The sequence below is a fragment of the Macaca nemestrina genome, chromosome 3, assembly GCF_043159975.1.
Source record: "Macaca nemestrina isolate mMacNem1 chromosome 3, mMacNem.hap1, whole genome shotgun sequence".
Lineage (NCBI taxonomy): Eukaryota > Metazoa > Chordata > Mammalia > Primates > Cercopithecidae > Macaca > Macaca nemestrina.
In genome coordinates this window covers 179,820,133-179,847,781 of record NC_092127.1, presented here as the reverse complement: position 1 = coordinate 179,847,781, position 27,649 = coordinate 179,820,133, and the positions used below count along the sequence as shown (strand labels likewise).

The window sequence follows — 27,649 nt, the reverse complement described above, 5'->3', positions numbered from 1 at the left end:
CGGATCACGAGGTCAGGAGATCAAGACCACTCTGGCTAACACCATGAAACCCTGTCTCTACTAAAAATACAAAAAATTAGCAGGGCGCGGTGGCGGGCGCCTGTAGTCCCAGTTACTTGGAAGGCTGAGGCAGGAGAATAATGTGAACCCAGGAGGCGAAGCTTGCAGTGAGCCGAGATCGTGCCACTGCTCTCCAGCCTGGGCAACAGAGCAAGACTCCATCTCAAAAAACAAAACAAAACAAAACAAAAAAACCCTATGTAATGCTCCTTCTGCTTCAGAAGACTGGGAACAACACTATTCCTGATGATATCAAAGATTCACAAATAGATCTTTCTGCTTCATCTCCTAAAGATCCTACAGCTGTACCTCCTAAAGTTTCCACAGCTAACAAAACAACTTTCTCAGGAGATCAGGGACAAGGTCTTGTCCCTGTGAGAACAGCTAGTATGCTTTGATTCTACTGGACCGCTGGGCTATGAGAGAGGCACTTGTTTCTCTGATACCTTGAGAAACCTAGGAGCATTTTCCAGATTTATCTTCTTTTCCTGGAGGCTCAGAATATAGGGAGTAACTTCAAACAGGTCCATTAGACAGTCAAAATACAAACTGACAGTCTGAACTGTGATTATGTCAATGCAATGTGAAAGTAATTCTGGGGTCAGGAGTGGTGGCTTATGCCTACAATCCCAGTATTTTGGGAGGCCAAGGCAGGAGGATCACTTGAGTCCAGGAGATCAAGAGCAGGCTGGAAGACATAGCAAGAGCTTGTCTCTACAAAAAATAAACAAAATTAGCTGGGTGTGGTGGCACACATCTGTAACCCCAGCTACTCAGGAGGCTAAGGTGGGAGGATCACTTGAGCCCAGGAGGTCAAGGTTGCAGTGAGCTATAATCATACCACTGCACTCTAGACTGGGCAACAGAGCAAGACCCCATCTCAAAAAAAGAAAAAAAGAAAGTAATTCTGCCTTTGTCCCTGAAACTACGAGTGTTGCTCCCATGGAATTCTTCTAGTATTTGGATGGCAGGAGGAGAGAGAGTAATAAATGACTTTTAAAATGGCAAGTTTTATAGTTAGCAAGTCAGGACCTCAGCACATCTTGTCTATCGGATTGTTTTTTTTTTTTGGTTTTTTTTTTTTTTTTGAGACGAAGTCTCGCTATGCCGCCCAGGCTGGAGTGCAGTGGCCGCATCTCAGCTCACTGCAAGCTCCGCCTCCTGGGTTTACGCCATTCTCCTGCCTCAGCCTCCCGAGTAGCTGGGACTACAGGCGCCCGCCACCTCGCCAGGCTAGTTTTTTGTATTTTTTAGTAGAGACGGGGTTTCACCATGTTAGCCAGGATGGTCTCGATCTCCTGACCTCATGATCCGCCCGTCTTGGCCTCCCAAAGTGCTGGGATTACAGGCTTGAGCCACCGCACCTGGCCTGGATTGTTTTTAATCACTAAATATTTCTTTTTCTAGGCTGGTCTCTTCCAATCTTCCTGATATTCTTTCACGGGCATTACCCGTAACAAAGGTGAATTCTGCTCATAGGAATCTACCTCAAGGAAATATCTAGCGAGTGTGCAGGAGTAGAATCAAAAGAGGGGCCACTACAATATTGATTATAATATTGATTATATTAATATTGATCATATTGATAATAATATCGATTATATTAATATTGATAACATTGATTATAATATCGATTATATTAATGTTGATAATATTGATTATAATGTCTATTATATCAATATTGATAATATTGATTATAATATTGATTACATTAATATTGATAATATTGATTATAATATATAATGACAAACTGGGATCAACCAGAGTGGCTCACAATGAGGGATTATCTCAACGTAACTTCCATGATCCCTTGTACTAACAATATTTTCACAGTTCTTAGCAGCATATCAAAATTATAATTCAGTCTTTGTATAAAAACAGGAGAAGCTCTTTGGCCAGTCTGCCTTCAGCCAACATGTGGATAAACTGATACTCTTCAGCCTCTCTCTGCTCACACTGCCCCCTGTTTATGCTGGTTGTATCTGTTGTTGTAATTATGTAATTTAACACTGTGGCAAGTCAATTACATATGGATGTGAAAAGAAAGTAGTTGTTCCTATGAAAACAGGTTTCACTGCTTTGGAAAAATTCAATAAAGGCAAATTGCTAAAGGAAGAAAACCTGGTATCAAATTATGGGTGACAGAGAAGTGAAAAAGACTGGGAAACAAGTTTTAAAGGTTTAGGAGAATTCTGAACTAGATTGTTTTATGTGTGTTTTAGATTCTCATTCTTCACGTAAACCAAAACGGGAAAAAGTACAAATGCATGATGGTCAAGGTGACCTTACCTTGGATCAGGCTGGAACAGTCCCTGTTTACCTCTGTTGTTTCTGCGCTCTCGCTGGATTAGTGCCCCCCTCCCTCCCCTTTTGGGTCTCAGCAGAGTCCTGGTCTGGATGAGAAATTAAAAGATCACCCTAATTATGGATGTACTTTAAACAAGACTAATAAGGTAGAGTGCCAATCAACAAGCCATTCCCAAAGAACTGAAACTGAGCCTTCAATTAAAAGATTAGTGATCCAGTGTTTATTTGCATGCTTTAAATTAGGGGTTTCAAACTTTCTCTATAAAGGTAGTAGTTCTTCTAGGCTTTATTCAGTCTCTGTCATAACTATTCAGATTTGCTATTTTAACACAAAAGCTGCACTGGAAAACCTGTAAATGAATGGGCATGGCTGTGTTCCAATAAAATTTTATTCATGGATACTAAATCACAATTACATATAATTTTCCAAGTGTCACAGAATGTTCTTCTTTTGATTTTGTTCAAGTATCTGCAATTTCTTTTTCTTTTTTTTTTTTCTGTTTTCAAATTATTTCTTCAAAGATATCAAGCAATTAAAAATGTAAAAATCATCCTCGACTTGGAACTCATATAAAAATGAACAGTGGGCTAGATTTGGCCTATAGGCCGTGGTTTTCTGGCCCTCCCGACTGCCTTCTTTTTTTTTGAGATGAAGTCTCGCTCTTGTCGCCCGGACTGGGGTGCAGTGTTGCAATCTCAGCTCACTGCAACCTTCGCCTCTCAAGTTCAAGCAATTCTCCTGCCTTAGCCTCCAGAGTAGCTGGGACTACAGGTGCACACCAGCACTCCCAGCTAATTTTTGTATTTTTAGTAGAGATGGGGTTTCACCATATTGGTCAGGCTGGTCTTGAACTCCTAACCTCAGGTGGTCCACCCACCTCGGCCTCCCAAAGTGCTGGGATTATAGGTGTGAGCCACCACACCTGGCCTTCTGACCCCTTTGTAAGTTTAAAAATAATATTGTGTATGTGTTAGGTTTTTTCTTTTATGGTTGTCAGTTTTCAATTATCCAAAATGTCCAAATGATGTTGAATAAGATCTCTATTACTATATTTGTTCGCAGTTTTACTACTTTTCTTAGTAGTAGGTCCACAAGGTAAGGGATTTTATCTAATACATAACAGGTGCTCAGTAAATGTTTCTTTCTTTCTTTCTTTCTTTCTTTCTTTCTTTCTTTCTTTCTTTCTTTCTTTCTTTCTTTCCTTCCTTCCTTCCTTCCTTCCTTCCTTCCTTCCTTCCTTCCTTCCTTCCTTCCTTCCTTCCTTCCTTCCTTTCTTTCTTTCTTTCTTTCTTTCTTTCTTTCTTTCTTTCTTCTTTTTTTTTTTTTTTTTGACATGGAGTTTCACTCTAGTTGCCCAGCCTGGAGTGCAATGGCATTATCTCAGCTCACTGCAACCTCCGCCTCCCGAGTTCAAGCGATTCTCCTGCCTCAGTCTCCCAAATAGCTGGGATTACAGGCATGCACCACCACGCCCGGCTAATTTTGTATTTAGTAGAGACGGGGATTCCTCCATGTTGGTCAGGCTGTTCTTGAACTCCCAACCTCAGGTGATCCTCCCACCTTGGCCTCCCAAAGTGCTGGGATTACAGACTTGAGCCACCTTGCCCGGCCAGTAAATGTTTCTTAAATGAATGAAGTTAAATTATGCAATCTCCATACAACAGAGTACTAACACAACCATTAAAAATTATATTTAAGAGTTCAAGATTTATTGTGAAGGGGGAAAACAAAACAGGTTACACAATAGTTACATGTAAGACAACTCTATTTTAAAAAATACGTGTCTCCCTTTGCAGGGGAAATCATCTAGTGGGGTATGCATAAATGTTAATAATCATTATATCACTATACTTATAGATTTAGGTTGCTTTAAAAAACTTTTTCTTTTTGCTTATCTATATTTCTGGGTTTTCAAAAATGGGTGTGTTTTCTGTCTGTGATTGATTTCCCATTATTGTTTTTGTTTTACCTTATAACTCTGGTTCCCTGAAGGAATTTGGATCTGATCAAATGAAGGCACCATGTCTGAATAGATCCTGTCATTGTGGTCAGGGGCTGGGAGTGACTAAGTTAGATCTAAGCTTGGGAGGGAATGGGTAGAGACTACTTGTCAGAGCTGGTCAGTTTCCTAGTGCACTTAAAAAACTTGAAATGAGATGCTAGACCTCTTGAGTTCAAGGCCAGAACCTTGAATGAGGCCTCCCCACTCCCTTATAAGACGACCGTAGTCCCCGGTGGAATTTGATATATTATTCTAAGAGCAATGGGAGGTCTAAGAAGAATTTTGTTCATTTAGTTTATAAACAAATACTTGCTGGGTGCCCACCACTTGCCAGGCACTGTTCTAGGCACTGGGGATATAGGAGAGGACAGAATAGACAGAAATCCCTACCCTCAAGCAATAAACCAATAAAGGAAAAAAGGCAGATGGAGCTGAGATAGTCTCAGAGGGGGGCAGGGGAGCCACAATAGTCTGAAGAGGCATCTGAGCCAAGTTGGCTGAGTCCGGATCAGGCAGAGGAAACCAAGAGGACAAGGGGCCGCAGTGGCACAAGCTTGGCACAGGAGAAGGCCTGAGAGAAGGGTGGTGTGGCAGAGGAAATGAGACTGAGAGGCAGACAGGAGCTACCTCAAGTGACCACGATAAAAAATTTATTTATTTTTTAAATATATTTTCTTCTAAGTGAAAACACATTTTCTTCTAAGTGAAATCGGAATTGAAATTTCATCCCAAGGGAAGCCAGTGGTAGGTTTTAAACAGACGAATGGCATGTTCTGGTTTATATTTAAAAGATAATTCTTGCCGCTGTGTGAGTTGGCAAGAGTGGACCACGAGGCCAGTGCGGGCGTCATAGCAGGGGTTGGCGGTCAGAGGAGAAGGTGGCCCCAACTATGGTGGAGGTGGAAATGGAGAACGGAGGTGGACTTACTCATTTTGTTTATGAGGTAAAGTCACTAGGACTTGACTCAGAACTAGTTTTTTGTTGTTGTTGGTGGTGGTTTTTTTGTTGTTGTTGTATGTTTGTTTTTCTGAGACGGAGTCCTGCTCTGCCGCCCAGGCTGGAGTGCAGTGGCGCAATCTTGGCTCACTGCAACCTCCGCCTCCCAGGTTCAAGCGATTCTCCTGCCTCAGTCTCCCGAGTAGCTGATATTACAGGTGCACACCACCAGGCCCAGATAATTTTTTTGTACTTTTACTAGAGACAGGGTTTCACCATGTTGGCCAGGCTGGTCTTGAACTCCTGACCTCAGGTGATCTGCCCGCCTCAGCCTCCCAAACTGCTGGGATTATAGGCGTGAGCCACCGCACCCGGCCAGAACTAGATTTAAACAGGAGACAGACCTGATTCGAGTTTTGTTTGTTTTCATTTTAGCAGCTTTATTGAGATGTAATTCTTATACCAGGAAATTCACCCAAAAAGTGTACAATTCAATGGCTTTCAGTATCTTCAGAGTTGCGGAACCATCACCACAACCAACTTTAGAACATTCTCATTACCCCATAAAGAAACCTTGCATCTGTGAGTCACACTCCTCTTTGTCTACGGGATGAAAGGTTTCTTTTTGTATTTATCTATTCCTCAGTTGATGGACATTTAGTTGGTTTCCGCCTGTTGGCTATTATGAATAATGTTTCTATGAACATTCTTGCATCATTTCTCTTGGGTATATACCTAGGAGTGGAACGATAAGCATGTCCAAGCATTCGAGGAACTGCCAGAGCATTTTCCACAGCAGCTGCATCATTTTATATTCCCACCTGCAGTGTATGAGAATGCTGATTCAGTTTTAAGATCACTCTGGCTGCTGTGTGGAGAAAGGATAGGAGGAAGGCTGGGGCGAGGCAGGGGAGTATTGGGGGCACTGTGGAAAGTGGAGAGACCAGAATGGTTATGCAGAAGTTCAGGGATCTGAGCAGGGTTCAAGGACATTCAACTTAAGGTGCACTTCATACCGTTTACGGTATGGTGCAAAGATCCGTGAGCGCTCTTTACACAAGGAATCACATCGTTAAATTAAAAGATGCCAACAGAGGAGGGCTTGTTAAAACAGATCTGCCGTTTTCAAGTCTAGAGTCCTAAAGCAAAGTGGTATGGAACTGGTTAAACATCTGTCCCCAGACAAGCTCCTGCAGGCAGGAGGATATTTTCAGAAAAGCAAGAGGAGCCAGTGGGTGCAATAAGATTTCCACACCTTGAAGGCATGAAAACACAGGGCTCAAGTGACAGCCTGTTGCTGAGGACTCTCATGGCAACAGGCATCACTCCTCCTGCCTTACAGCACTGCCCTGGCCTCTCAGCCCGGAGAAGAGCTGGCTTGTTTCCAAGTTTGACAACTGGGCAGCAGTCCTTGACTCTCTGAAGTTCCTCCAGTTCAGAAAGGGATGGGAAATGAGCATCTGTCAAGCTTCAGCTGTGCCCCACGTTGGGTTATAAATGACTTTTCACTTACATCCCTTATATTGGTGAAGCCTCACAACATATCACCGAGGTGGAAAATTTTCCCCCAATTAAAGATGAGGACATCTTTAATTGGGGGACATCTTTAATGTCCTCCCTTTGCATGCGGAGGTCAGAAAAGGCCACTTTGGAGAGATGGTAATTTAGCTGATACCAGCTACACAGGGATCCAGAGGAAGAACATTCCAAGTTTAACCCCCAAATTATTCATTTGCTCTCTAGATGTCTTCATTTTTATTCTTATTTAATTCTAATTTATATTCATTAGTATAAATAAGGGTGAAAAGTTGCCCTCTAGAAACAAATCAAATTTAAATTCATTTAACATATAACTTTGAATAGAAATTATAATTATTTTTCCTTATTATTTCTGATTTTAAACTCAGGGACTATTCTCCACTACATCTCCCAATCCTATACCCATCACCTCCCATCCCCCACCCCTATAACAGAGTCAGTATTATTGTCTCTATTAATGTGTCTTAATAGACAGGTAAGGTTCTGGGACATGGGGAGACATAGTCCTCATGGTCTGGCTATGCCACTGTGCAGGAAGCGGTGACTTTGACCTCCTGAACTTCCCATTGAAGAGGTATCTACAGATAAATACCACACTGCCACTCAAAAGTTTCCCACTCTAACGTTAATGTGCTTTCCCAAATAAAGGAATTAGTTTTCACTATAACTCTGTACCAAATTCCTCGAAGCTAGGCTCATCCTAAGATCTGTCCATTGGATCTTCAGGATGGCCCAGTAAATAACATTCCTCTTCCCCACTGATCTAATTGAAATGCAAGATCAAGGTGTGAGGCTGCTTTGAGATTATCACCGTTTTATCAACTAAAGTTAATACTGGAGATTGTGGTGTATATCCACTGGCAAGCTGAATTTCTGATGCTTATCCATCTGGTCACAATGCTAGGCCAGGGCAGCTCTGCCTGCCAGGTGCACCTACCCCTGTATAATTGATGTGTAGAAGACAACGTGTGCTTCTACCAGGCAGACCACTCCAGTAGCAAGCAGGTTGGAAGAAGCAAGAGTTCTGTAGGCCCAGACCCTGCTCCAAACCTCACTAATTATATATTCCCCCTTGCGGTGGAAAAAGTAGTAAGAGTAATTAAGAGGCGCTATGGAAACATCAGGATGAACAGGGAAGAAACTTCCCCACCTCCCTCTCTTCAACACACACACACATCCAGCGCTGGATTCTGGATGTCCTAGCTCTGTCAATATATATTAATGTGATGTTGGGCCAGAATACTGACCCTCTCCTGGGTCTCAGATGCCCCACCCCCTTTCTCAATTAGAGATGGTTCTTCCCTCTCAGCCATGCAGAATTGCTGTGCACACAAAGGATGAGTAAGTATGTCAAAGGCTTTGCAAAGTATGTAAAACTAAAGAATCGTAAGGTATTACTAACATGGAGAAATTGCAGCCACCTGACTCAGCATTTGCTCTTGCAGGGTCTTCTGACTAACTGGCCGAGATCCAAATCAAGAATGAGTGAGAGGGTCCCATGAGGTTGTTTGACTCCTTATACTTGAGCTTGGCAGCTTCTGGCACTAAGACTGCTGCTCATCTCCTCCTGGGTACATTTCCTCTAGTTGGTCCAGATGAGAGGTAGTGCCCTGGTATCTGCTTCTCCTGTGCATGGTCTGGGTTCCCCAGAATCAGCCTTCAGTTTGAGAGATGGTTCTTGTAGAGGAATACATGATATTCCACTCATTTTCTCGTTTTAATATAAAAGAGTCTTCATTAACACTCGTATTTGGGGTAAGACATTCTATTGTTCCTTGAACATGGGAATTGGGGAATCTCCGGGTAGGAGGCATTCCAGTTCTTCTGGGGATGAGGTCATGGAGAGAGCTGCAAAATGAAAAAACAACTGGGGCCAGGTGTGGTGGTTCATGCCTACAATCCTAGCACTTTGGTAGGCCAAGGTGAGAGGACTGCTTGAGCCCAAGGGTTTGAGGCCGGCCTGAGCAACATAGTGAGACCTTGTCTCTACCAAAAAAGTTAGCTGGACATGGTAGTGCACGCCTGTAGTCCCAACTACTCGGGAGGCTGAGGTGGGAAGATGGTTTGAGCCCAGGAGGCAGAGGTTGCAGTGAGCTCAGATCGTGCCACTGCACTGCATCCTGGGTGACAGAGCCAGACCCTGTCTCAAAGACAAACAAAAATACAAAACCCAGCTGGAGAGTGCTAGGAGGGTACAAAACCAGAGAGAGGTGGACACAGGCCCAGAGGCAAGGCAGGGCTGGGCAAACTGGCCTGATGCTTTCAAGAACAAAAGCTTCCCAAAGGCTTTATTTAATGGGGAATGGATCTAGACCCTCTTCTTCTTCCAAATACCTCCTCTGAGTACACTTTACTGTTCCATCCTTCCCTTGCTCCAAACCAGTGGTTCTCAACCTGTCGGCATGTTGGATGCTCTTGAAGGGATCTGAACAAAAATACTAATGCCTGTCACCATTCCCTCTTCTCCTTATAAGATGGGCCTGGGCTCTTGTATGCTGTTTGGTTTGCCTGTTTTAAACTTTGACTTAGGAAGAATCTCAAACTTCAGAAACAACCAACAGAAAAAGAACAGTACAAAGAACATCCACATACTCTGTAACTCAGGATCGCCAATTTTACCCCATTTTGTCTCATTTAGCCTTTATTCTATTTCCATAATCTGTTTTCTACATTATGAAATGAAATGCTTTGAGAGTAAGGCATCATACTTCCTTAAACGTAAGATCAGCTTCAATGTGCATTTCCTAAGAATAAGGCTGCTGCTTTTTTTTTTTTTTTTTTTTAGATGGCATCTCACTCTGTCGCCAGGCTGGAGTGCAGTGGCATGATCTCGGCTCACTGCAACCTCTGCCTCCCAGGTTCAAGCGATTCTCCTGCCTCAGCCTCCCAAGTAGCTGGGACTACAGGTGTGTGCCACCATGCCCAGCTAATTTTTGTATTTTAATTTTAATTTTATTTTATTTTTGATACAGAGTCTCACTCTGTTGCCCAGGCTGGAGTGCAGTGGTGCGATCTCGGCTCACTGCAACCTCCGCCCCCTGAGTTCAAGCGATTCTCCTGCCTCAGCCTCCTGAGTAGCTGAGACAACAGGTGCGTGCCACCACACCCGGCTAATTTTTTGTATTTTTAGTAGAAATGGGGATTCACCATGTTAGCCAGGATGGTCTCAATCTCCTGGCCTTGTGATCTGTCCACCTTGGCCTCCCAAAGTGCTGGGATTACAGGTGTGAGTCACCATGCCCAGCCTTTTTTGTATTTTTAGTAGAGATGGGGTTTCACCATGTTGGCCAGGATGGTCTCGATCTCTTGACTTTGTGATCCACCTGCCTTGGCCTCCCAAAGTGCTGGGATTACAGGCGTGAGCCACCGTGCCCAGCTAGAATAAGATATTTTCTTGCATAGCCATAGTACAGTCAACTCCAGTAAACTTAACATCAATACACTTTTATCTTCTTTACCTACCCTCTGTATTCCAGTTTTGTCAACTGACCCAATCACCTCCTTGTAGCAATTTTTCTGGTCAGTATAAAATTCAATCTAGGACAGGCACTACATTTAGTTGTCAAGTCTTTAACTGGTGTTTGAGTCTGGCTCTATTGCCCAGGCTGGGGTGCAGTGGCACGATCTTGGCTCACTGCAAGTTCCACCTCCCGGGTTCACACCATTCTCCTGCCTCAGCCTACTGAGTAGCTGGGACTACACGGGCCCACCACCATGCCCGGCTAATTTTTTTTTTTTTTTTTTTTGTATTTTTAATACAGACGGGGTTTCACTGTGTTAGCCAGGATGGTCTCAATCTCCTGACCTCGTGATCCGCCTGCCTCGGCCTCCCAAAGTGCTGGGATTACAGGCATGAGCCACTGCACCCAGCCTAGTTGGTGAGTTTTTAAAAGCTCTCCGAGTGGAAGCTATTATCTTAAGTTAAATAACTCAGGAACAGAAAGTCAAATATCACATGTTCTCACTTATGGGTGGAAACTGAATAATGTGTACGCGGGAACGCAGAATGTGGAATAGTAGACACTGGAGACTCCAAAGGTGGGAGACTGGAGGGCAGATGAGGAATCATAAATAGCTCACTGGGTACAATGTACCCTATTCCTGTGATGGTTGCACTAAACATCCAGACTTCACCACCACACATTATATCCATGTAAAAAGCACATGTACCCCCTAAATTTATACAAATTAAAAATAAATAAATAGATATTTTAGAATATTTTGGATACATTGGTATAGTAAAAAAATAAATAAGGGCTCCGTAGGTGATTTTAAGGTGCACCTTGGACCTTGGGTCACTGTGTAAATGAATATTCGTTTATTACACTACCACATATTGAGTGTCTACTAGGTGTAAAGTGTTATGAATAAAATTAAGGAGCTTATTACTTTAAGGACATACTATCCACAAGTCAACTATAATATCAGAGGGATGAGTATCATGAAAGAAATATTAACAAACCTATGGGAGGAAACGATAATTAAATTGAACAAGCTTACTGAGGATCTACTATGTGTCAGACATTGTACAAACTGCTGGAGAAATAGTTGGATACGTAAATGCACTTAATACACAGTTAAAAATTAATGTACACATTCTTTTTTTTTTGAGACAGAGTTTCGCTCTTGTTGCCCAGGCTGGAGAGCAATGGCGCGATCTTGGCTCACCACAACCTCCACCTCCACAGTTCGAGCGATTCTCCTGCCTCAGCCTCCTGAGTAGCTGGGATTACAGGCATGCACCACCACGCCCAACTAATTTTTTTCGTATTTTTAGTAGAGACGAGGTTTCTCCATGTTGGTCAGGCTAGTCTCAAACTCTTGACCTCAGGTGATCCACCTGACTCGGCCTCCCAAAATGCTGGGATTACAGGCATGAGGCACGGTGCCTGGCCAATTAATACATTCTTAATCACAAAAGTAAGGTTTTTAAAAGATTTTTCTTAGAGGAGGTGGGGCTCAAAACATAAGCAGGATTTTACTTTTAGAGTTGAAGACATTTCAGGAGAGGAAACTTCAAGAGAAAAACTGGGTGAGTGCACAGTGGAGTAAGGAAAGAATCGTACTTCACTTTGACCTGAGAACTGGGTGCAGTACTAGGAGATCGTGCTGAAGAAGTAGGCTGGAGAATGTATGGTGGTACAGTCACTTCGTAAAACAATTTGGCAGTTTCTCAAAAAATTAAAAGTTATCATACAACTTAACAATTCCGCTCCTAGGTACCTACCCAAGAACACATAAAGACTTGCACATGAATGTAATGTTCATAGCAGCATTATTCACAAAAGCCAAAAAGTAGAAACTCAAATGTCCATCAACTGGTGAATGGATAAATAAAACATGGCCTACCCACACAACAAGATAAATGAGTGAGTAATAAAAAGGAATGAATTAATGATACATGTTACAATGTGGATGAACCTAAAATAATTAGATGGAAAGAATAATATATTATATGGTTTCATTTAGAGATAATTTAAAGAGATAGGAAGTAGATGAATGGTTGCCTGGGGCTGGTGGTGGGAACAGGAACTGACTACAAATGTCCACAAGGGAAGATTTATTTGGGGTGATGAAAATGTCCCTAAAACTGGATTATGGTTATGGCTCAATGACTAAGACAATGTTGAACTGAACACTTAAAACAGGTGAATTTTATGGTATGTAAATTATATCTCAATAAAGCTGTAAAAATTTTAAAAACTGTTAAAATTAGGCAGAAAGAAAATAGGAAGCGCAATCTTAGAAATAAAAAATGTAATTATTGAAATTCAAAAAACTTAATAGATGGGAAAAACTCTGGACTGGACAAATTATTTAGAAGACTGGCAAATTGGAAGGCAAGGAATTCACCAGGATGCAACACAAAGACAAAATCTTTTTAAAAAAATAACATCTCAGGATATAGATAGTGAGGCTTCCTCACTTTCCTAATGGTGGTGCCAGAAAAGATAATGGAGGTAATGGCTAGGAAGCAATATTGCAAGAGAAAATCAGTAATAATTTTCCAGAATTAAAGAAAGCACATGCACCCCTGTAATCCCAGCACTTTGGGAAGCCAAGGCAGGAGAATTGCTTGAGCTCAGGAGTTTGAGATCAGCCTGGGCGACATAGTGAGACCCTGTCTCTACAAAAAAAATGTTTTTTAATTAGCTGGGCATGGTGGCTCATGCTTGTAGTCCAGCTTGAGTATGCGAGGTCAAGGTTGCAGTGAGCTTTGATCACACCACTGCACTCCAGCCTGGGTGACATAGTGAGACACTGTCAAAAAAAAAAAAAAAAAAAAAAGAAGCACATGATAATCCTCAAAAGATAGTACCTCCTACTTTTGCAGAGGATAAAGATAAACGAACACCAAGACAGTTCTAGAAAACCTGCTGAACAGTAAAAATAAATAAAACAAGTCTGAAATGTTATCAAGGGGAAAAGGCAGCTTATTTATAAGGGAATGAAAATTAGATTGGCAGCAGAATTTTTAACCAGCAACACTTAGTGCCAGAAGACAGTGGAGTGCTATCATTAAGGTGATGTGGGAAAATAACTGTTCACTAGAATTTTACATCCAAATAAATTATCATACAACAGTGAGGGCAAAATTAAGACATTTCCAACAACGAATTCCCTCCCATACCAAGGCACCTACAGAAAGAACTATTAAAGGATGGATTTCAGCCAGAAGAAAAGTGAACCTAAAGGGAACATTGCAGATTCAAGAAAAAAAAATAGTGAGCAGAAAAATTGATAAAATGTCAGTAAAGTTAATTAACTTTTAACTATAAAAACTATTTTTAAATTTAAGAAGTAAAAACAGATAGAATGCGGTGACACATGCCTGAGCTTTGGGAGGTCAAGGCGGGAGGATTGCTTGAGGTCAGGAGTTCGAGACCAGCTTGGGCAACATGGTGAGATTCTATCTCTACAAAACATTTTTGAAAAAGAAAAAAAGCTGGGGGTGGTGGTGTGGACCTGTTCCTAGCTACTTGGGATTCTGAGGTGGGAGGGTCACTTGAGGCCAGGAGTTTGAGGCTGCAGTTAGCCATGACTGTGCCACTACACTCCAGCCTGGGTAACAGAGGAAGACCCTGTCTCTTAAACAAACAAACAAACAAACAAACAAACAGAAAAGTAAAAATAAAACTCTAGGCAGCAATAACAAGATGGGAAGGAAGGGGCTGTTAAATGAGTAAAATATACAAAGTTCTTTCATGGGAAGAAACAATTACATACTAACTTTGTTAGAAAAAAATCAGAATTAAGTATGTATGTTGAAAAATAAAAGACGATTCTGAGAAGAATAGAAATAAAACCCAAAGCTCTCAAACCAGCAGTGGAATATGGATCACTTTGCTAATCCGATAGAAGCCAAGAATGGAAGCAAAAGAAGCAAGGAGAAATAATGGTAAATGAAAAACGCAAGATCTGATGGAAGAAAATATTAGTGATCACAGTAAATGCCTGTGGATTAAATTCACCTGTCAGAGACACAACCAAAATAAACCTGATAGAAAGATTAAATATGAAGATATGGAAAATAATTCACACACAAATTTAGTAGCCAAAAGAAGGGTGGCCTATTAATAGCAAAAACTTCTAATTTAAGCAATTAGCATAAAAATGGTAAACAGAGGCACTACATAAGGATCCATCATCATTTCTAATGCAGAATATACTTTAAGAAACACTGCCTACTGTGCGCCAAGAATCATGTATGCCTTCTATACTGCTGTGTTTTCAGTGCTTGGCACATAATAGGTGTGCCATAAATATTAATGAGTGGAATCACTGCTATTTTATATTGAAATGATCTGTTTGTGTGTTTGTCATACCACAAGGGCAAGACCATATCTTACTAATTGTTATGCCATCAACATTCAGCACAGCAGTTGGCACATAGTAGGAATTCCATAAGTCCACACTGAATTCCAGGATCATCTTGTCTATAAAATCTCCCCTCACAGTTCCTTCCCTACTGATTTGTCCTTTGTTTCCACTTCTATAGAACTCGTAATTGGAAGCACCCAATTTAGCACCCAAGACATAGTCTTCTAGCTTTCACTCAATGTTTCAAATCTTGTTTCTCTAAAACTATTTTAGATTCTTTGAAGATAGGGAAGATGCTTTGCACTGTGCCAAGTGCCTTTTCAGGTACTTGAATAAATACATGTTTTGGTTGATGTCACTATTTAGATGAATGTAGGTTAGATCAATAGTACCGGTTATATATGCCAAGGACTCTAAGGGCTATCTCCAATCTCTTTTTTCATCCCTTGACCAAAGAGAGCCCTCTTTGGAGACAGGCTCATGTGCGAAGAATGTGAAGTTAATGACACAGGTGGGAGAAGGCAGCTAGTGTTCAATTCCAAGACTCTGTGCTCTGTTCGTCCTGGCAAAATAGTGAGGTTGGCCGGACAGCGGGAGGGGAATGTCTGTGATCCCACAAAAAATGTGTGGGAAGTGAGAGGGAGATGGTGAGGAAAGAGAGCATGTTCCAGATGCCACAGGACAGACCTGGACCTGACCTTTCCCTGGCAGGCACGGCACCAGGAGTGTATTATGAGACCAAAAGGAAACCCCAAAGCAAACGGCTAAATTCATCCACTTGAAACCTTGTATGGGAGACAGTGAGGGATGTTGTTCTCCATCTAGACAAGGCACAGAGGGGAGTCTGTGACAAGGAGCTCCTAATTGGGGAGCTGCAGAAGGTTAACAAAGAGCACTGGTGGCATCTTTTTGCTGGTCTTCTTGAAAAAGACATAGTCTGGGAAGGTTCAATCAGGGCTCTGCAGGAGGTAGGGAGGTGGGTTGGCTGACCGACCTCCCAAGGTCCTTCCTAATCCCATAATTATTTGGTGAATCGTGCTCTTCTCCATTTATGCTCCTACACACGTCTGCACCCAGTTTGATAGTAAGTCCCCTAGGCTGCATTCCAGGTTTAGTACGGTGCCACGCAAGCTGCTGGCACTCAAAGAATGACGCAAATATTTGTTGAATGAAGGAATACACGGATCAAGTGTTTAAATAGAGCCCACATGACCTCCCCAGGCTGTAAAGTATGGCAGTTGAATGAAATCACAACATTCTAGGCACTTGAGCAAAGCTGGCGGAGACACACACACACATACACACACACACACTCGATTCACATTCCCACCTCGGAAAGGCACAGACCACCTGCTCAGCAAGCAGGCTGTGGGAGTTTCCTTGGCAAGGATCCTCTTTCTCTGCTGCTTTAGGATGGTGCCTCTAGAAGGTCAAGTCACCCAGATTTAGGACCGCTTCCCTTCCCGGTTGGCCTCCGAGACAAAGTTTCTGTCTGGATTCGGCCCGGGCCTCCCGGGAGGGGCATCCTCTCTCCCTCCCGGCTCCGGCGCCCCGGTCGTGCAGCTCGCTGGCCCGCTGCGCCCCACCTTACCTTGGTGAGCTGGGCGATCTTCTTGCACATTTTCACGTGCATCTCGGGATCACAGTCCATTCTCCAGCCCGCGCCACCGCGGGCGTCGTCTTTGGAGCCCGGGCAAGTCCCGGGTGGGTTAATTTTGCTTTTGAGAGCAGAAGCCATCACTAAAACGCGCCCAGCACTCAAAGACTCTCCCCCGTGTTCTCCCTGCCCACCGTGTGCACGTGCGTGCGCGCGCGGGCGTGCGAGCGTGTGGGTTTCTCGGGAGAGGGAGCACTGCAGTCCCGTCGCCTGCACCGCCTCGTGGCCCCAGCTTCCCGAAGGTCTCCGCCTCCCGGGCCCACCCGCGCGCCCACCCGCGCGCCCACCCTTTCTCCTCTCCCGCTGGCTCTCTGGCTGGTTGGCTCCGCGGGCACCCGCACCCTGCGGCAAGGCTCCGGCGCCCCGCACGTGTAGTTGGCGATCCGTCTGCCGCTCCCCAGCCAGTGCAGGTTTCGTGTGCAAGAGGAGAGCTTCCGCGGCTAGGAGCAGCCGGCCTTGGGGGGTTTGCGCTGGGCGGGCACGGCGCTCTTGGACACGTGGGTGCAGCGCGGCCCCGGACTCGGTGGCGACGGACCCTGCCAGAGGTGGTCATCCCGGGCCAAGGAGAAATAAGAGCCTCCGGAGCGGGACAGGGCACAGTGACCCGCGGCTTCCGAGTCTCCGAGCTGAGGGTGGAAATGGGGGTGGGGGACGAGATGCTAAGAGAGGGGTTGGGTAGGTGAGGGCGAGTCACCGGGACTTGAGGAGGTGTGGGATCCGGAGCGCACGGTGTGGGCCAGCGCCTGAGTTGCGCGAGTGCACGGCGGGGCTGGGGATGGCAGCCTTCCTTTTTGGATCTTGGAGAGGAGCCAGGACATTGCGGGAGGATTGCCGGGGATGCCTAAACAAAGAGGAGAAGCCAAGGGGATGGCAGGGTGCGGGTGTCCGAAATCTGAGATGAGAAAGTGCGAAACGCATAATGCGGGAAGCGGTAGGAACGCAAAGACAAAGTCTTTAGGGAGGTAGAAAGGATGGTGGCAGGTGCGGGAAAGGAAGAAGCAAAGAGGAATGGAGCAGTTAGATGAGTAACAGATGGAGCTGAAAATCTAAGTAAACCGAGCCCACTGAAAGTAAAGTGAGTCGTCCAAATCCACACTACTGGCCTTGGGCAGACGAGCCAGACTGTCAAGTTTTCGGATTCTGAGCTGGTGTCTGTTTAGTGTTTGGTGAGGGGAGAGGTTAGTGGGCCAAATTTCTTTCTGGCATGTTCTCTGGTTTCAGACTGTGGGCTTTAAGGGAAAGTGACGGCACCGTGATTAGCTTTTCCTAAAGCTCGAATAATAGCGTCTTCATGATCGTTTGCATGGTGAATGTATATCATTTATACATTGCCTTATGTCAGAAATTTTAATAGTCTTCATAAACCAAACAAGCTTCAAAGGGTCTCAGAAACCACAGTTCCACCCATCCATACTGAAGGTAACAATAACCCATTTTTGTCCGTGAGGAAAACTGACCCAGAGAATTTGTACCACGTCAGGCAATTACAAGTAGAAACAGACATTCCTATTCTAGATTCTGTATCAAATGACCAACCTCGGTTTTTGATTTCTAGTTTACCATCTTAAGTTCTCTTTTTAGCACAACCCCTCCCTCCCCCAGTTCCTTTAGAAAACAGGAGGCCTGAATCAGAATCATGGCCAAGAAATTCTGTGCCCTATCCTAGATTCCTTGAAACAAAACCTGTGAGGACGGGGGTCAGGGGGTGAGGAATCCACATTAAACAGCTCTCTGCTTAATTCCAAATTGTGTATTTAGAATATTTTCTGCAGGATCTTAATATACACTAAATTTTACAGGAATTCAACCACTGTGTAAACTAGAGGAAAATTAGCCTTTTTGGTCAAGAACTTTACCAAAAGTTATTCACCATTTTGGAAAATCACATCAAGGGCCAGGTGGCTCATGATATTTGGTTGCCAATACAACACACTTCTTTTTTTAAATTTTTTATTTTTATTTTTTGAGACAGAATCTTGCTCTGTTACCCAGGCTGGAGTGCAGTGGCATGATCTTGGCTCACTGCAACCTCTACCTCCTGGGTTTAAGCCATTCTCGTGCCTCAGCCTCTGGAATAGCTGGGATAACAGGTGTGTGCCACCACGCCTGACTAATTTTTGTATTTTTAGTAGAGATGGGGTTTCTCCATGTTGGCCGGGTTGGTCTCAAATTCCTGGTCTCAAGTGATCTGCCCACCTAGGCCTCCCAAAGTGCTGGAATTACAGGTGTGAGCCACCATGCCTGGCCACAACACACTTCTAACTGCCACATTCATGGGAGTCTACCTACATATGCAAGCATCTGAGTACTACACTATGTCCCTCAGTATCAATAGGCGTTTGGTTCCAGGACCCCTTCAGATACCAAAATCCATGAATGTTCAAGTCACTTATATAAAATTGTGTAGCATCTGCATATAACCTACTCACATCCTCTCATATGCATTAAATCATCTCTATATTACTTGTAATACCTAATACAATGTAAATGTTATGTAATTAGCTGTTACACTGTATTGTTTAGGGAATAAAAAATAGTCTGCATATGTATAGTACAGATACAACCATCCATTTTTTTTCCTCAAATATTTTTGACTTGTGGTTAGTTGACTTTGAGGATGTGGAACACATTGATATGGAGGGCCGATTGTATATATTACTTAGTTATAATGAAATATCAAGAATCAAATGTCAAAAATATCAAAGTCAAGAAATCATGCAGATTTAAAAAGGTGTGTATTATCTATGAATTTCTTTCTTTCTTTTTTTTTTTGAGACGGAGTCTCTCTCTGTCGCCAGGCTGGAGTGCAGTGGCGCCATCTGGGCTCACTGCAAGCTCCGCCTCCCGGGTTCACGACATTCTCCTGCCTCAGCCTCCGGGAGCTGGGATTACAGGCGCCCGCCAACACGCCCGGCTAATTTTTTGTATTTTTTTTTTTTAGTAGAGACGGGGTTTCACCGTGTTAGCCAGGATGGTCTCGATCTCCTGGCCTCATGATCTGCCCACCTCGGCCTCCCAAAATGCTGGGATTACAGGCGTGAGCCATCGCGCCAGGCCTACAAATTTCAAGATAGTAACATGGATGTTATAAAAGAGGTGATGTTTGGTCTGAAAAGAATCGAAAGCCATTGCTCTAGATGATCTTTTACACACTGAAGTTTAGAAAAACGGCAAGTCTAACCCCAAGTTTTCGTTTTTAAATAATGATTTCATTAGGTCTTGGGGCTAAAAAATGTTCCAGTAGGAAATATTATACTTTCAACTTTACAATGGAAGACAACGGGGAAATCAGATACCTTTATCAGCTTTGCTGGCCCACGGCTGCTGTAATCAAGGCACCATGAGCCCACCTGTTTTGGAGGGTCCTCTGCAGCTCCTAGGATTTTCCAGCACTGGGATTAGTAGGTCCCTTTACAGCATCAGGAATGAAATTGAGGACAGAAGAGAATTAAGTACTGTATCCAATGTGGAGGTGGAAGTACATTTATTAGGCCACTAATGTCATATTGGCACTGTGCTAAGCCCTTAGCACATATTCTGACCTCCTCTGAGGTACTTATTGTCATCCTCGTTCTACAGACTAGGAAAGTGAAGCTAAGGCAGGTTGAGTTCCCAACTGTATACAGCTAGTGAATGGATCTGGGTCTATCTGACTTCAAAGGTGATGTTCTTACCAATTGATTTTTCTTTAGATTACAAATATAAGCTTCCCAGAGCACAATGCTGGCAATATGATAGTTTTTTCTTTTTAAAATTATCATTTTAAAAAAATAGAAACAAGGTCTCACTATGTTGTCCAGGCTAGTCTTGAACTCCTAGCTTAAGTAATCTTCCCACCTTGGCCTCCCAAAAGTCCTGGGATTACAGGTGTGAGCCACTGTGCTTGGTCAAAAAAATTTAAAATCATAATTGACTTGTCTTTTCTTTAGATTATGAACTTCTTGTAATATCCCCCCAAACATCCTCATCCATGATAATACACACAACAACAGCAAAAAAAGAGTAGAAGCAAGCAAAAATAACCCCACATCCCAAACTCAGAGAAAATTATTGTTAATATTTTGGAGAAGATACTTCTAGACATTTCTGTGTACACATATAGAAATGTAACAAACATATGTGTATTTCAGAAATGTTTACACATTTCTGTGAAACCTATAAACAAATACTACAGTAATTTTTTTTTTTTTTTGAGATGAAGTCTCACTCTTGTTGCCCAGGATGGAGCGCAGGGGTGCAATCTCGGCTCACTGCAACCTCTACCTCCTGGGTTCAAGAGATTCTCTCGCTTCATTTAGCCTCCTGAGTGCTGGGATTTCAGGCATGCGCCATCATGCCCAGCTAATTTTTGTATTTTCAGTAGAGATGGGGTTTCATCACATTGGCCAGGCTGGTCTCGAACTCTTGACCTCAGCCTCAGCCTCCCAAAGTGCTGGGATTATAGGTGTGAGCCACTGCACCTGGCCAATAATTTGTTTTGTTTTGTTTTGTTTTGTTTTTGAGACTGAGTCTTGCTCTGTCGCCTAGGCTGGAGTGCAGTGGTGCGATCTTGGCTAACTGCAACCTCTGCCTCCTGTGTTCAACTGATTCTCCTGCCTCAGCCTCTGGAGCAGCTGGGATTACAGGCACCTGCCACTATGCCTGGCTAATTTTTGTATTTTTAGTAGAGACAGGATTTCACCATGTTGGCCAGGCTGGTCTCGAACTCCTGACCTCAAGTGATCCGCCCACCTTGGCCTCCCAAAGTGCTAGGATTACAGGTGTGAGCCACCATGCGCGGCCTATAATAATGTTTTTGAACTCTACTTACTCAGTAATATAAAGTGGATATCTTTTTGTCAATGAAGATCTATCTTCCCATTCTTAACAACCAGTCTTCCATTACATACAATATCATTTACTCTATCTTCTCCTGGACAGTTTTTAAAATATTTTAAGCCAAAATGTTTAATGTATATTTGTAATGTTGGCTTGCTGTATTATGAGGATATTAAATTCTGTCCTAAGGGATAGATAAAGAAAGAATATATGAAACTCACGTGTTAAGTATAATGGGCAAAGAAGTAGCCTGTGAAATAGGCAGGATTAAGATGTTAAGTATAGGTAGTGTAGTGCAAGACATGACAAAGAGAATAAATGGGATATGTGTAAAAAGGATGGAAGAAACAAGAGTGTTCCTCACGGACAGAACAAGGTGGGAAAGGCCAAGCTGCAGTGTACAGACGACGCCACCTTCAGGCTGATAGTTCATTCCTAAAATGGCCATTCATTAGTGACACCCGTTCTGGCCCTATTTCTGTTCTGCTACAGAAACACAGATTAAGAACATGGCTTTCATTTGGGAGCGGTGGCTCATGTCTGTAATCCCAGCACTTTGGGAGGCTAATGTGGGAGGATTGCTTGAGCCCAGGAGTTCGAGGCTGCAGTGAGCTATGATCCTGCCACTGCACTCCAGCCTGGGTGACAGAGTGAGATGCTGTTTCTAAAAACAAACAAACAAACAAATAAACAAACAACAACAACAAAAAACCATGGCTCTCGGCAGGTCATTAGCTAGGTATCCTTGCCCCTGAGTTTCTGACAGAGCAAGTATGCGCTGGCTGTAAGCACTGCTGAGCCCCCATTTTCAGTTTTGGCCGTGGTTAAGTATTTCACTTAACCTGTGGTCCTCATGACCTAACTATCAGAGGTAAAGGCTGATGTAGCTAGCAGACAAGATGCCACAACACCGTGTAGCATGAAATTCAGGTAATTTGTCCTCCCACCTCTCTTGGGACCCTATCCTAAATGTGCTAAACTTCACTGTATCTTTCCAACTACATTTTGTTGAAAAGCAATAAACCATGTGATTTGAGCCTCTTAATTTGGGGTGTGAGGTTTCCTGTGCATGACACCTGGGTCGGCCTGCCTGATCGTGTATTCGAAGGTTACTATTGCATCAAGGGAACCGCCTACATGACATTGTTGTAAGTGGGTTTTTGCACAGATGTGCAAGTGTTCCCACAGAAATATTCCCCCGCACCATTTGTTTGCTGGTAGAACTGAATACCTTCCCACAACTTGATTAGTCATTGTTTTTGCCTTGCTTTCTTGCTGCTTACAAAGAGCTCTTCCTTAATAGGGGCTTTTAGCACTTTGCCTATCATATATATTGCAAGCATTTCCCGTAGTTAGCGGATTTTTTTTTTCTAGTTTTCTCATGCTCTATAAACATTTTGAATTCTTATGTAGGAAAATCTGTTGATCTTTTCCCTTACATTTTTTGGCTTTTTCCTCATGCTTAGAAAAGCCTTCTCTACTCCAGATTATGAGGAAAATGGAATCTATAGTTTATCCTAGTACTTTTTTGACTTCATTTAAAAGATGGTTTATCTACCCAGGATGTATGCTGATATATGGAATGAGGTTAGACTCCAGACTCATGCTTTTCCAGATGGCTAAATGGTTGTCCCAACAGGTGTTAAATAATTCATCTTTACCACGCTGATAATCTAAGTGTTGCCTTAGGTGATTTCTTTGGTAAAAATTTACTTAGGTAGATTTACTTAGGCTAAAGCTTTTAATTAGTATTTTTCTTTCCTAATCAGTTAGGTAGCATGGGTAACTCGATTGTTGTTATTACTCCTAATATTACTACTCATCTAAAACCAAGTTCATGTTCTTGAGTATTTCACTTAACCCCTTTCCCTAGAAGGCTTTTTCCCCTACTATGCCTGACTCATTCCTACTCATCGTTCAGATCTCAGCCTGGATGTCACTTCCACAGGAAGGCTGTCTCTGTAGCTGCAAGCTGCAGATCTGTTTGCATGTCCTTAAAATATGTTCTCATAGCTCTGCATTTCCCTGTAGCACCTATACCATATTTCATATTTTATTTTTAAAAGCTGATGTTTTCTGTCAAACATCTTCCCTTTTTTGAGGGAATGTAAGAACACACGTGTAAATTAGCATCATGCTTTTTTTTTTTTTTTTTTTTAACTGTAATCCTAACACACATTAACTAGTATTCAGGGTTTCATTAAATGTAGCATGGTATCAACTCTTCCATCTCATCTCCCAGGGAGAAAAATGAAAACCTCTTTTACACAATCGCAACATACTGAGATTTCAGTGTATCGACATGACACCATGGAGCCTGACATTTTGGAATAAGATGTTTTGCAGCAATGTCAGTCAGATTGTGTTAAATATTAATATGATCATTTGAGCTGTGTGCTAAGTGGCAACTCAAATTTTTTAATGGACTAAAGTATTCATAATACGTCTGATCTATGGTTGAATATCGCAATGTAGTTGTTTCTCAATTTCCCTTTTTGGAAATGACTTCTGCTGTTTTTGGTGGTAGTTGTCCTCCACAGTGTCTTTGCAGACAAGTATTATCCAGAGCATTTACATGGGGTTAGAAATTCTCAAATATTAGTAAACATAAAATTTATTTAGATTTACTAAACAAGGAGTTTGATAAAAATGAGTATTTCTGCTTCCCCATCTCAGAAATTTTGATTCAGTCGGTCTGGGGTCAGGCATTTAAAACAATCTCTTCAGTGATGCTATTGTAGATGCTACCAGACACCATGTTGAGAATTGCTTAATGGCCCAACCAACCCTGACTAGTTCCCTCTAATTGCTTTGTGATGTTCTTCGTGTCCTTTATGCTATTCACATCCCAAAAGCTTTCAAATCTCGGTTCAAATCACACCCATCAGGTAGCCCTGGACTGACTACTCCAGTCAGAGGTGCCGTAGCAGTGAGTTCTTTCATGAAATGTTAGAAATATTGTATACTATTAACATATTATGATACAGTGTTGTAACATTTTAAATAAAGCAACATAATTGAATTTATCATTTTGAGATACTGTGATTCAGAGGTCTAGTTTGAAGTTCAGAGGTCTAGTGTTAAGTTCAGTTTATTTCAACACTGACTTAAATAGCTGTTATAACCAAAAACCTATAAAATTTCATTGACTCAAGCGAAGAGTATCATTACGTGTACTTACTAAATGATAAGTTTTGCAATCTCATCCACCAACTTTGTGAAATTCAGTAAAGTTATATCTTCCCTGACCAATCGATTCTCACAAGCTAATCACAAAATGATGATTTTTGAACACATAATATATTCATATGGTATAATATTCAAAAGTGAAAAAATGAAAAGGTTCCCTCCCACCTTTGTTCCTGGTCACTGGTTCCACTCCACCAGGGGCAACCAGTTCTATTAATACAGGAGCATTCTGAGCATGTAGATATTATTTTCTGACCCATTTTGTGCTTACTACCATAATGAATGCAGAAGGACATGGTTCTCCCACACCATACCTCCTCCACATTCCTCAGCCTTATTTGCTTAGAATTTCACTAACCACTTAATGTTAACTACAGTTGTAGTAACATTATGGTTCATGGTCAAAGAATGATCACAATTACTCCCACTTTCTTATACAACACCTGCCTCCCATACTGTTTTTTTCTTTAGTCACTACCTGCTGGGGATGCACTGGAGTCTGCACTGACCTCAATGTTCAGCAAAAATCTTGCTCTTAGGCCTTGGCCTTTGGGAGGCTACATAGCTAACTTCCACCTTCAATATTGTCTTCGTTATTCCAGAAATTGTACCTGATCAATAATAATGGTTTGGTTTTCAGACAAACATCGTATCTGGTCAGATTAACAGCATCTGCAGTATTAATGAAGGAAGCATATTATTAAGGTGATGCTAATTGCTAAACTACACAAGTAGCTTGACATGGTTTTTTTTTGCTCACATTAAAGTGACTGAGTTACTGGTCTCTGGACTTCTTTCCTGTCTAAACTGGATCAAGGATCAGCTCCTTCTATCTTGTGGGTCCACCATCCCCTAGAGCCTAACAGTCATCTGCATCCAGCCAGCAAAATGCAAAAAAGAACACAGAGAAGTTATATTCACTTCTCAAACAACTTGGCCTTGAAGTAATACTCCGATTCTGTTGTCACTCCATTGGCAAAAACTGATATGCACTATCTAGATATAAGGGGGTCAGGGAAATGTAATTTCTGGCTGGCTAGCAATTTTTCATAACTGTACACTATGAAAAGGGAGCACACTTTTTTTAATTGTTTTTTTTGAGGCAGAGTCTCGCTCTATCGCCTGGCTGGAGTGCAGTGGCACAATCTTAGTTCACTGCAGCCTCCACCTCCCAGGTTCAAGCAATTCTCCTGCTTCAGCTACCCGAGTAGCTGGGACTACACGAGTGTGCTGCCATGCCTGGCTAATTTTTTTTGTATTTTTAGTAGAGACGGGATTTCACCATGTTGGCCAGGATGGTCTTGATCTCCTGACCTCGGGGAGCACTCATTTGTAATGGACATACAATTACCTAGTGCAAATAATTCAGACTTATTGCAGATTATCTGTTTTGTTTTGTTTTGTTTTTTAAACAAGGTCTCTTACTCTGTCACCCAGGCTGGAGTATAGTGGTGTGGACTCAAGTTATTCTTCCATCTCAGTTTCTTGAGTAGCTGGGACCACAGGTGCATGCCACCACCCTAACTGGCTAATTTTAAAAAATTTTGGTAGAGATGAGGTTTCCCTATGTTGCCTAGGCTGGTCTCACACTCCTGAACTCAAGTGATCCTCTCACCTGGGCCTCCCAAAATGCTGGGATTATAGGCATGAGCCACCGCACCTGGCCTGAACATTCATTTTTAAATAAGGGTAAACAAAAACATTCCAGTTATAAATTGAAGTGAAAAAAATCTCACTGCAATGTAAGTTTTATGAAGGTGGGAATTTTTGTCTGTTTTGTTTATTGCTAAATTCTTAGTGCTTGGCACTGTGTAGGTGCTCAATAAATATTTGTTGAGTGACTAACTGAATGAATGTGCTTCTATCAATAAGCAAAAACATTAATGTGTACGTACTACAAAAGTAAAGTGCCACAAATAATTAATAATTGTGAAAAGTGTCAATGTTTTGTACAGAAACTGATACTGAGAACTTTCTGGTAGTTGAATAACAGGGAAGTAGAAGGATAGTATTTAAAATAGTAAGACTAGAGAATGTCTAAAAGAATACCTCAAAAATGTAAAAAAAATTTAAATAATAATAAATGGTAGAATAATGCAGAATTGGTGTGCTAACTTTCAAAATTTTAAACAAAATAAGTGTTAAGAATTGTTCGATTTTTAGTTAATTTATGCCACTTAGATAATTAGATTTAAGGAAGAAGTCCAATTTGGGAATTCTTCAGTCTTTTGGGGATAACTTAAAAACAGAATGTCAACTTTCCTACCCAAATTTCATGAAAAAAAAAAAAAAAAAAAAAAAAAACCCTCCAAAGACGTAAATGTCATATATGATAAATCCCTTTGAATTTGGATAAAATAAGGAATGTGAAGAAAAAAAGAAAGTATTAGGGAAAAATGAAGATACCCACAAATATTCTCTTCTCAGTAATCAAATTTGAAAATGTATATTAAATGTGAAAGCTAAAACTATACATCTTCTAAAAAAATGGGAGATTATCTTCATAATATTCAGGTTAACAAAGATTTGTTAAAGCATTAACCATAATACAAAAAGAAATCTGATAAATTAGATTTCATCAAAGTTGAAAACTTCTACTCATCAAAATATACCATTAAGAAACAATGGCTGGGTGTGGTGGCTCACGCCCGTAACCCCAGCACTTTGGGAGGTCAAGGCGGGCAGATCAGTTGAGGTCAGGAGTTCGAGACCAGCCTGGCCAAAATGGAGAAACCCTGTCTCTACTAACAACAACAACAAAAAACCTACAAAAATTAGCTGAGTGTGGTGGCACACAACTGTAATCCCAGTTATTTGGGAGGTTGAGGCACAAGAATTGCTTGAGCCTGGGAGGCAGAGGTTGCAGTGAGCTGAGATCGCGCCACTGCACTCCTGCCTAGGCATCAGAGTGAGACTGTCTTAAAAAAAAGAAAATAAACAGGCAAGGCATAGAATGGCAGAAAAAATTCATTATATAAATAAACAACTTGTATACAGTGTATATAAAGAAATCCTACAGGCTGAGTCATGCCTGTAATTTCAGCTGGGGGATTTTGGGAGGTTGAGAGGGGAAGATCATCTGAGGTCAGGATTTTGAGACAAGCCTGGGCAGCCGTGTGAGCCCATTTCTAAAAAATAAAAAAACAGAACTACAAATTAATAAGAACAAGATAGTCTATTTTACAAGTGGGCAAAAAACTTGGACAAGTACTTGCAAAGAGGTATCTGAATGTCCCATAAGCATATAAAAAAGGTGTAACACTGATCAAATAAATGTAAATTAAAGTCACACTGGACACCATTACACCACCACCAGAA

General features: G+C 42.1%; 1 protein-coding gene across 1 annotated transcript in view; it reads right to left on the bottom strand.

The window, feature by feature from the left end:
• Positions 1-16,769, bottom strand: part of LOC105487883 (family with sequence similarity 184 member B) — a 155,001-nt gene extending 138,232 nt beyond the window's left edge. The window contains exon 1 of the mRNA XM_011751518.2: positions 16,259-16,769. Coding sequence (XP_011749820.2) covers positions 16,259-16,405 — 147 coding nt within the window. The 5' untranslated portion in view covers positions 16,406-16,769. The remainder of the gene's footprint in view (positions 1-16,258) is intronic.
• Between the last annotated feature and the right edge of the window lie 10,880 nt (positions 16,770-27,649).